This window comes from Manduca sexta, unplaced genomic scaffold (genome assembly GCF_014839805.1).
Source record: "Manduca sexta isolate Smith_Timp_Sample1 unplaced genomic scaffold, JHU_Msex_v1.0 HiC_scaffold_1708, whole genome shotgun sequence".
Taxonomy (NCBI): Eukaryota; Metazoa; Arthropoda; class Insecta; order Lepidoptera; family Sphingidae; genus Manduca; species Manduca sexta.
The window spans coordinates 6,584-18,458 of record NW_023592599.1 but is presented as its reverse complement, the minus strand read 5'-3'; the positions used below and the strand labels follow the sequence as shown (position 1 = coordinate 18,458).

General features: G+C 36.7%; 1 protein-coding gene across 1 annotated transcript; it reads left to right on the top strand.

Moving 5' to 3' along the window:
• The first annotated feature begins 2,080 nt into the window (after nt 1–2,080).
• On the top strand, nt 2,081–11,187 carry LOC119191620. The gene is made up of 5 exons (XM_037445507.1): nt 2,081–2,534; nt 2,829–2,931; nt 3,119–3,244; nt 10,013–10,115; nt 10,926–11,187. Exons 1-5 carry the CDS (start codon nt 2,166–2,168, stop codon nt 10,969–10,971), a joined length of 747 nt encoding a protein of 248 aa, XP_037301404.1. The 5' UTR covers nt 2,081–2,165; the 3' UTR covers nt 10,972–11,187.
• The last annotated feature ends 688 nt before the right edge of the window (nt 11,188–11,875 follow it).

Here is an 11,875-nt window from a genome sequence, read left to right as displayed (position 1 = left end):
CGTCCTTTTGCTATACTTCATGTGGCCCTGGTAAAGGTTTCCTGAAATTCAAAATAAAGGGTCTTAAATATTTCAAGACATCAATATGATCTCAGTCGAGCTGGGCCTAAATATGCAGTGAAAAATTGGTTACGATGCTTTACCATAACAATTTTTAGTATTATCTTATTATCTACTTATATATCTTCGCTCAAGTAATTATGCTAACCTATTATAAATCATTTGTACCATTTTTCTGTTTTTCGTGTAATGTGGCCTTATCGAAGTCCATTGGGAGTTGACTCTCGTGGTACTCCCTAGAGCCGAGCGAGCATGTCGACTGCGGTAGTCTAGACTCGAACGTTCGATCTATTAGACCTGACGAAAACAAATAAATTATCTTAAAAGAAAGTTGTAATTGATAATGGGACGTAAGTTGTTAACGAAAGGATTCTTTTAGGAATATTTAGGTTTACACATATGATCTAAATTAAAATAATGTCACTTCGTTTGACTTGATGTTACGCAATAAGTAAGCAATGAATGGCGATTATTTGAAATACAGAATTCATTTACGAGTCACACTGTAATATGATCTACTATCTATTAGAGAAAAGATGATACGTGATGAACGAAACATATATTATAGAAAGAAGATATTGCTACGAGTGATAATTTATAATTTGTTGTAACTAAGAAAGCCATGCCGACCTACTCAAGTATCTACGTTAAGAAAAAACAAATCCAACGCTCACCCCTCTCTTCGACAAACTCCAGCATGGAGACAGCAGTGCGCGCTTTACTCACAACTTTGTTAGTGAAACTTTTCTGTTTTCTTTGTTTCACGTCAGGCCTGAAGTCACTCGATTCCGATACTTTGAACAAATCAGAATCCTAAAAAAAGACCAGAGTGCTCAATACCTTAGTATCTTTTGTATTGCTGGCGATTTGTCACCCGTCTTAGTAATTTTAACCCTATTTCCCAACAATACTAAAGAAAAATAGATAAAACGGTTTTTACTACCTAACGTATAGGAGACCTAGCATATAGTATTTTATTGTCGACCAAGTATTATGTTAAGCTATATGAGAGTTAGCACTCATAGCACACGTAGGTGTATTGAGGCACTTACCGGCAACACCAGAATATCTCTCAACTCAGGTGTAACATCAACGAACTCCCAGAAAGCGCACACCTTCCTCTGAATGTAATCTGTATCTAGTTTATCATCAGGAGTGAAGTCTACTACCAGATGCTGTGCAAGGAGCGGCTCCCCGCACGCGCTGTCTCCGAACACGCTGAACGACCGCACCGACCCTGGCGGGTTACTCGTGGTCTCAAAAGTATCCGTGGTCATTGACCCACTAATTTTCAACACTGATGCCTTATCACTATCCATTACAAAAATCTTATACAAATTAAGTATAACGTTATCAAATGTTATAACATGACAGATTGGTTTTGTTTTTATCTATGGATAAAATATTAGCTTGGAAACGGAAACATAATGAATAGGAAATTAATGTTCGGTGCTCTTTGTTTATATACCTATTAAATCTATATAAAATACTATTGATATATTTTTTAATTTTTATTTCCCATTATTATTGGGAAGGCAAAGGGTTCTAGCCCATACAACCTCGTCATTAATAGTGCTTTCAATGAGATTAAGTACGATAAGGCCTAAGCCAATACTGTAGATAATTATTATATACCTTTATTGTCAAAACCATAGAGGGAGATGCATTTCAAAATGTTTGTTAAATAGTTCCATCTCATCTCTTAAAGTAAAATATAATATTCCCTGTAGAAAACTAAATAAAGTACTGATTAAAACGTCAATCAGGTAACCACAAGACACAAAACACAAAACACTTTCAGAAGCTTTGGAACAGCTTTATATAAAATTGGCAGCCTTCATACTATGTGTTACTCTAACAAATTAATTAATTTGACTAAGGTTCTATATATTAGAAGGTTATAAATATTACAACTTATAAGTTTCACACATTAAAACGTTAATCAAAGAGATTGTAATCTGACCTCCATGAGTTAAATATCCCAGAAGCCAAAAATAATTATGGTCATTAAATTGTCAAAACTAAAGAAAGAAATTGTATTTTCAGAAGAAGTTATATTATAAAGTTATATAACTAAAAAATAAATATTACAACACTTCATAAAAATGTACACCGACGCGAGCACACAATACGCTATAGACGAAAACATACCAAACAACGAACAAAATATCATCGATGAGGAATATGACAAGAGAAGCTACGAAAACAAACGCAATGACGCAGTTCTAGTGTTAAAAGAAGAGAAGAGTGAAGAACCTGAAGACATTCACGAAGCTGTTGAAGAATGGGCGCGGCGTTCATCTGGAGTGAGCGACTTTAACGATGTAGACTGTGGTGAGCCTGCAACGGGACAACACCTGAGAATCAACTTCGCGTTTACTGAAGATGATAACATAGAGCTGGAGAATAAGTGTCGCAGTTTTTGGAAGTTTATCGCTAGCCATCCACATTTGGAACAGATCAAGGTTTTGCCGGTGAGGAAATATGTTTCTGTGGAATAATGTCGTAAGGAGTAATTATAATTTAGGCGGTAAGAGTTGTTACTCAGTAAAACCCAGTGTTAATGCCCTCGCCATCCTGACACATGAGATGTTAATTCTCATTATATCCAGTAGTTGCACTACTACAATGTGAATAGTCAAATTTAAAAACTTTAAAGTTCGCAAATAGTTCAGTTCACTTCAAATTTTACGACTAATATCGCAGTCTTCATGAATCCCAAATGAATTCTAAAACCCATATGATTTCCTATGAATAATGTTTAATAGACAAATGATGCTGAGAGCACATCTGCTGAAGATGCTGAAATAATAACGAAAATGCAATCGAATAATGCAGTGAAAACTGCAGTGCAGTGGATGAAACACGACGGTGAGTTTGATGTATTAGAAGTTCACAAAACGAGTTTAAACACAAATAGGCCATTAGGGTGATGACCGCCATCTAAATAATATTCCACATATCATTATAGGACCTGCTTTTACTTGCATACAGATATTTTAAATTTACAAGACGAAATATTTTTTATTATTTGTTTAATAAACTTATTATTTCGAAGATGTAATGAAAACTGCAATGAGAACGAAATTCAGGAAGACCTACTGCGAGCTGGATAGAGGAGATTACTGCGATGGGAGGAAGAAAACCCGCAGAAACTCCAAAATACAAATCAATGGACGTAAAGGTAGTAGTTATATTGCCAACAATGTATTAATTCTACAGAACAGAAGAGCTTAGATTTTTGATACAATAAAGTGTCGAGACAAGCAATTCGTTCGGTTGATGGTATACGCGAAGATGGCCTACGAGCTAAACAGCAATGTACAGCGTTCGTCACTGATACGTTAGATGTTAAATCTTATAACATGGTAATACAGACAACAACAATATATTTCATGTCGGGCACAAAATGTAGTTTCTTGTCATGCAACTGAGTAAAGTAATTTTACTTACACAATCTACTTCTAGTTTAAACCAGTTAGAAGTGAAACATAAAACATCCCAGGGAGGGCTTGAATATTACCACTAGTCTCATCCTCACAAAAGCGGTGTGTACCTCACCAGATGGGGTGTGCATATTTTAGAAGCCGTTTACTCTTGCCCGTTGCTTCTAATCAGCCATGTTTAAACAACCTTGCAACGTAAATCGGACTTTGTAAACTGGGAGATACAGTTGAAATGGTACTGACTAGTGGAAATCACGTTTGAAACTTTGCTGGTATCATCGGATGATCGTTTATGTTGAAACTAGGCCTTACACAGCCGCACAGTGCTAGTGAAGTGTCGGGGCCGTTGTAGCAGTACTTACAGTAGATTAAATAAGAACAATAAATAAAGTCAACAGCAATTAACTTGTTGTAACCTTATTATATTCCTGCACCAGTTATGATAATAAACGGGATAAGATTAAGTTGGTAAAACAGATTCCGGCATGGCCCTGGACAACCTATTCCACTATTTTGTTAATTCTAAGCTTGGTGACAGCGTCAGAGTTCCAATGACTGATGTGTGATCACATTCATACAGTCCGACGGTGTTTATGTTGCTGCTGGTCATTAAGTATTATCATAGTCATCATGTTCCAAACAAGCGGTAAAGGATTAGTGTGTTATTACGGGATCAAGAATTTAGTCGATTCGTATACAATTAATTAAGTTGTTTGTTCCTGATAGGGCACTGTATCACCACGGCCGAGCCCTCCACGGTCGATGTAGCAATAGCTTAAGAGTAAACGATCTGTGCAAACCGTTTGGAAGTCAATGCGACTACCAGTAACGGGCGTTACGGTTTCATTTACATGAAGAAGATATTAACATTTGCATTTAGTTGCATCCAACATATTCTCATAACAGTATTATTATATTACTCGTATTAATGTGGTATTTTCATAAAAGATATAGCCATGTTGTGGTTATTTCTATCCAACTGTGTTCTAGCTTCGTTGCCATTCATTTCTGGAATATATAAATTGTAGAAGTGGTATTTTACCAGGCGCCTTAATCTTCCTCCAATGTGAGGCTGGAATAATAGAAGTTTTCACGCTCTTGCATGCAGAAACAATTAGGAATATACTTTACGAACGGTCGCCTACAATGTTGTTAACCCTTCAGAGGGATCGACACTCGGGTGAATTGTGTTAAAACCAAAACTTGGATCTTAAACCCAGGATCTCGTAGTGTAGTCGTAGTAGTCTTTCAAAACTGGGATATTTTGTTTAGTTCATGTAATTAAATTGTTAAAATAAACATTAAATAATTGTTCGAACCAGTCGTGACTCCGGTCAGCACTGAGACATAAATATTTGCTGAATCAGTGAACAAAACCATTTAAAACAAACGAACACTAAAGTATATAGATGATTTTAAACAACCGGACACTAATAGAGTGTTTGGCAATACGGAAACAACGACCCCGTTCGGAGCTCCCGCGGGACTCCGGGTTTAGTCAAATACCGAACGCGCAATTATATTGTGTTCATTCTGTGAAACTGAATAAACGAGAGCAAATATGGCGAAGTTAAATATGTGTAGGTTTATGCTATTATCCTGAAACAGTACATACCGGAGAGGTAATGCAAGTCATGCGAGGAAGCCATTTTAAATATTACGTCTTATGCTCAGAAATACATAAATTTTAACTTTAAATTGAAACGAACTCTGCATGCACACTTCATGCACATAACACTACCCCATTTTTTACGGCATAGACAAACAAACGAGTGGAATACCTTATATTGGGTTATTTCTATTGCGTTGTGTATCGCGTGATTATATCCATATTCTCAAATAATCCGGACTGAATGCGGGCAGACCAGAGTGGAAGGTAATTTTAAATAAAACTATACTGTAAAGTAACGCAATCCCACGGGAGCCTTTAAATATTTTATTTCCGGTAAAAGCTGCCTGATTTATAGTCTGCGAGAGATATTCAAAGCTCGGAAAAATCTAGACTATCCTAGCCTCGTGTTGCGTGAACACATAAAAATGTATTAGCCATTTTAGTATATCTAAAGAACGTGGTGTAGTGCATACGTAAAAGGAATAAGAATTTATGTGAACTTTCTTTCTCAAAACCTTTGTGTAAGGGGTAACTCTTGACTATTCGCCGTAGTTACTATACCCCTGGAACTCGTTAGAACAAGCCACTGTCACAGGTTTTAATGTGTACCGCAGTCTCCATTCGGTCAGATAAAACATATTATCTGCCAAAATTAGTTCTGAGGCCAAGCAATAGTGCAGAATTAATAGCGTTTTATTATAACCAATATCATTATTATTAGATTTGCTATTGTTTCCGGGTGACGAACAAAGGTCAATATTTTTGAATTGTTCTGGGACCAGATAATATTGCTTTCGACTCGTGAGAAAAAAGAACGTATCAAAGTATTTTTATCTTTCTTTCATTTCATCGCTTGCCACAGTCACAGATCTAGTCATACTTGGCTGACAACAGACCTGGAGTGATAAATAAAATCGTGTTTTTAATAACCCACTCGTGATTATGTCATATCAGAGGGTGTAAACATTTGCCAGCGGTCGAAACTGTGCATGTTTCATCTCAAATGGCCATCGGTATCTGTACAGAGTCAATAAAGGTTGCGTGCCGCTGTCGGCCGTGTGTTGCCAGATGTCCGGAAACTTCGGACTATCCGGAATTGCAACGGACACTGGCCGGATGTTGAAATGTTTTGTTAAACTTCTGTTAAAGTCTGCACTATGTATCGTGCGGGAGCGAGTTATCTTTGTTGTTTCCTGTAAAAAAGTTCATGCGATACTAGCTCTGTCAGTAACTTTGTCGGAGAGCAATTTTCATTCCGATAATGGTTAGGTTAGGTTAGTCATTGCCCAGTAAAAGTTGTATACATGAAAGAACATGGCGCTTTATCAGAACCATTTATATTTTACTTCAGTACTGATGTCAGATGTTCGCGTGAGAGGATTTGTGACCTTCACGGTTGCAGGGTTACTTTTATCTCAACAAATGTCAAAATATAATTTAAATCAAGAAAACAAAAGGTTGTTAGTTGAGGCGTTAGCAATATAGTTCACTATAATGCCATGTACATACATACATACATAACATCACACATTTTATCCCTGAAGGGGTATGCAGAGGTGCAACTAGGGCACCCACTTTTCGCCAAGTATGTTCCGTCCCATGATGTGATAGGGGGCGAGCCTATCGCCATATCGGGCACAAATTCCAGACTCCGGGCTGATACTGAGCAGAAAAAACCAAATATCACTTCGCCCGACCCGGGATTCGAACCCAGGACTTCAGAGCGCTATTGTACCGGACGTGCAATACAACTACGCCACCGAGGCAGTCATGTACTAGTACCGAGTAATGCCATGTACTACGTTTAAATTAAAAAGGTACGGTTTACGAGTTGGTGAGGTCTCGTTATTCACTTAAAAAGGGTCCCTCATTCCTAGAATTTTAGGGCGTTTCATTTAGTGCCAGAAAAATGTTTAAACCTAGAATGTTGGAATGTGGGCGCGTGATTGGTGCAACCCCGGCGCGCCGCTGTCGAGGGCATGTTTAATTACGGGCGAGAGGATGTGGGTGCGACAGCCGCCGGCCTCCAAACTGTTGTACCAACTACGCACCTCGTTATGAGGCCTTTTGGTAATTTCAAAATGATGTTATATTTGTACAATTTAGCTTGAAACTTGTGACAGCTGTCGTTGAAGTCACGCCTATAAAGTACCGTATTTGGACGGTACAGTTTATGTGCAAAAAGATTAAATGTTATCGATTTAGTAAACAAAATAAATCGTACTGAAATAATTCTTTGCAATCAAATTAATATAGGTTGAATGATAGTGAATAATTATTCTAAGTAATTATTCATTTCTTCTTTTAAACTTCATAAACTGTAATTTCTAAAATAAAGCCATAAGAGTTGCAATAATCGATTCGTATAAATAAGGCTGGAAGACACTATATATTAAAAAAAATGTGTATTTTACTAAATAGGAAGTCTCCAAAAGCCGCTCTGGATGCCTCCATGACTGTGTCTAACTACCCCTAGTTGCAAACCATTATAACCATAGAAATACTTTACATTACGCCCAAATAACTGGATTCCATTTATAAAACATTCTTGCCACGCGACCTGTTAATAATAATTGGCAGAAAACCATAATTATTTTTGACGTATTAAAACACATTTAAACAGACTATCCGTCTTCATTTAGTTTTATCCACACAGTATGTGTCTACGGACATTGTGGGTGGAGTGTAAACTGTACTAAACCAAAATTAGTCACAGAGAGTGGAGAGCTGCATGTATGCATTGTCAATTGTTGAATAACTTGGTTTTATATACTGTTTACACGTTACGACTATTATAAACAAGTGAATATATATCTTGGCGCAAAAACACCAAGTTTATGCATACATATTAAGTTTACTGAGGTCGGAGTAGTTTACAAAATTACAATATCTACCCACATTTTACAATTATACAAAAAATTAGGTCGATATTATAACTTTGTCTTTTTGGACGACTAAGATATCAGTCACCCCCGTGATCATGAACGCTTTAAAATCTTTGAAAGGTTAGGAGAAAATTATAATATTACTAGCGGACCCGACAGACTTCGTCCTGTCAAAAAGATTTGTAATATGACAGTTTTTTGTTCCTATCTATTTTATTGTCGGGGCAAAAATTCTCCTGAACAGAACCTTCACCCTGGTGATAGGGCGTTGTGAATAAAAAATAATTATTAAATAAAACAGATATAAGCATTTAAAATTAAGTAATCGCTTTATTGGTAATCATCATAATTATTAACAAAAATCGGTTTAATTTTCATTGTAGTGCTTTATAATATACAATATTTTTTGTTTGATTCCCTGGCGCATAGACAAATAAATCTGATGGTTTTCCAACACGGGAACAGGCAACATACAATTGACCATGGGAGAAACATGGGTTTTCCAGATTAATACCACAAACACTTAATGATTGCCCCTGGGGTATTGTTTATGGTCATAGCAAAAGCAAGCCGCACTGGAAACTGTAGTCTTTTAAATTCAAATGGCACATCAGTCGGAATCATTGGGATGCGCGGTATGAGAACATCTTCTCCTTTATACTTTCCTTTCAGTGTAGTTGCTTCTATCACGTTGTTTAGTAATTTTTTTGTCGCTAACCGTGTGCCGTTGCAAAGACGCGGTTGGTTAATATTTCGCAACCTTATAACTACCGATCCAACCTTTAATTGAAGATTCTGAGGTGGCAATCCTGGCAAATCCAGCGAGTTTAAAAATTCCGGTGGGTAGTTGACTACATCATCTTGGTTAGTAGCCGAATCAACTGATTTATATATCCTAGCGGACCCGACAGACTTCGTCCTGTCAAAAAGATTTGTAATATGACAGTTTTTTGTTCCTATCTATTTTATTAGTCACAATGCGATATCACTTTTGTTGAGTTTCAGAACGCGACATTACATTATTATATTCTGTGCTCCAACGCATACTGCTTTGATGTTAGGAACACACCTACACTGCTTAGACAACAGTGAACTTTATACAATAGCAATAAAGCTCAAATTGACTCTACGTATTAGTTAGAAAACGTTTGTATGGGATAAAGAAAAGGACTGTTTTTAGGGTTTTTCCGGCAATTATTTGATATTTTCTCGCCGTAAAAACCATCCTTGAGCTTCGACGAAAATAAAAAAAAAAATTGGCCAAATTGGTCCAGGCGTTCTTGAGTTATGCGCTTACCAACACATTTAGCGATTCATTTTTATATTATAGATAAAAAATCGCGATAAATACCGTAAAAATGGTTTCTATAGAAAAAATCTTTATTTTGGAATAAAATAATTTTCTGCACAAGACAGTTTGAAACAAGTTTTTATCTCTCTCAGATTCACACTGTTACAGTTTAATACTCTTAGCTTGCTTGATCATCAACGACTTGACATATACAGTAGCAATACCGTCCAGAGTTTGAAATTATATCAAAACACTTATAGTATTCAGACGAAGTTGAGCATACGATTTCTCACCGTCCAATCCGACAAAGTCGTGACTAGTGTTGTGCTTTCAGTAATGAATTAACACGATTGTGTCCGAGATGGGCACGTGTCGGTGCCTTCGTGAGCGTCGGACGGACACAGCAATCAGGTCTCTTGTGCGTGTCATTTACATGCTTCTAAAACTACGCAGAATCTATTTGAATTAGAACATGTACACCCTCTCCTGATGACCGCTTCAGAATAATTTAGACGTATAATTTCATTTGTTAGTGAATTTAGCTTGAGGATTTGACCGGAGTAATCCGTTCCTTGGATACAAAGTAGGTAGTCTACATTGCTAGGATATTGTAGCTTTCTATTCCTAAAATTATTTATAATATTCGTGTATTTGTCTGAGGATTATTCCATCAATCTGATTTCTAAACCAATATGCTTATTGGTTGGTTTTGTCGAAGGTGATGACGTCAAGGCGTTGAGTGGCAGATCCAGGGTGCCATCTGCCGACGAGCTGAAGACGATCTGCCAATGTATGGACGAGTGGGACGCGATACATCCGCGGTAAGCAGTTTCATAGTACTAAAAAATGGGTCAAGATGGAAGAGATGGAGCAAGAATATTGCTTCGGTTCGGCAAAGTGATTATACTACAACAGATAGTTAGTATAGTGCAGGTAAATATTATGTTGGCGGGCAGGTGACCAGAATAGTCCTAGTTTTCGTAGGTGTATATCTGTTCATCACATAAGGCGACCTGTCAGAATGAGCGGCTATGGTAATATGTTTTTGTACGATTGCTATCCAATTTAGAACAAGAATCGAGAATCTCTTATAACTAACTTATGTACGATGATTTTAAAATACTTAGTAATTATCTATACTATTATATAAAGCTGAAGAGTTTGTTTGTTTGTTTGTTTGTATTAAGATGAAGTTTTGTATGGAGACAGTTTGAGATCCTGGGAAGAACATAGGCTCCCGGGAAAATACTACTTTTATAACGGAAAGCTTTAGGCTGAAAAGCTTTTTAACGCGGGCGGAGCCGCGGGCAAGAGCTAGTCTGTTATATATATGACTGGCAGGGATAGACCTGTCACCATAAAGACGTTAATGGGTTTTTAACTGTCAACGAGTATGCATGAAATAATTACATTTTTAACATTATCATATTACTTGTTAAGTTTTATTTCATGAAATTCCTTACATTGGATAAAAAAATACAGTTTAAACTGATGGCTCTAGGAGGATAATATTTATCACACGACTTCCAATTGATTGGATTCCATGAATTCATTCCAGAGAGAGCTAAATCCTATGAGACGCTCGGTTATTTTAACAAAATTGTACAATTTCAATGTTGTTTACTTTACAGCTGTTTGGATCCGCCTCAACACCATGTCATCAATAGCACATTTTAACATCCCAGACCTTCTAATCATTTAATTGAATAGAGCGAAGAAGGGTTGATATCGTAGAAGGGTGTTTATTTAACATACACAATTTAATGTTCTTTATAAATAACGTACAAAATTAATTAGGGGTAACCAGTTATTGTAACGAAGCGGCTGGGTGGGTATTAACAACGTGTCGAGTCTGAATATTTACTCTATGTTATTATGGAACTCTAGTTTTTATGCGACGGGCTGTCTAGAATCTAGATAGAATAAGTAATTATAGTCTACTGTATGTTCTTGTTATAAATAAAGTAATTATATAAAATAATTGTTTTTTTTTATATCTAGTTTTCGCGGTTCCGCCAGAGTTATTTTAGTTTAAAGTAAGTATGAACTAATTTGCGTCGTAGTTTATGCGGTATGAGCGTTTGTTCTGGGAGGCACACTGATAAGGTACAGCTGCAAGCACGAAATAGTAAAAATTGATTCCATTCTACCTCGCAGGCAGAAAATGTCCCGCAAACACATCTTTTTGTAGTTTTATTACTAAACAAATACGACATATGGTTAAATCCGTTTATCCTATTCTTAAGGTGCCTGTTGCATTGCGAGCGAGCGACTCGTTATCGGCTACTTTATCGTTTAGGAAACGGTTAGCGGCCGCGCGCGCCGCTGTTATTATTTTATTTTTTAATAAGAGATAAATATCTAAAAATATATTTTAATCATCATTTAATTATAATTAGTGTTGGTCCTTGAGTTTGACAAAGCGATAAACATTATTATAAAACTAAAGTGTAACATTGTTTTAGATTAAGGAGCGCAGTGGAGTGCTACGCAGTACTTTGTAATTTAAAGTTCACTATGGTGTTACTATTTGTATAGGTAGTGGTATCGCTTCCCATCAAGTAAGCGCGATGCCTATCTC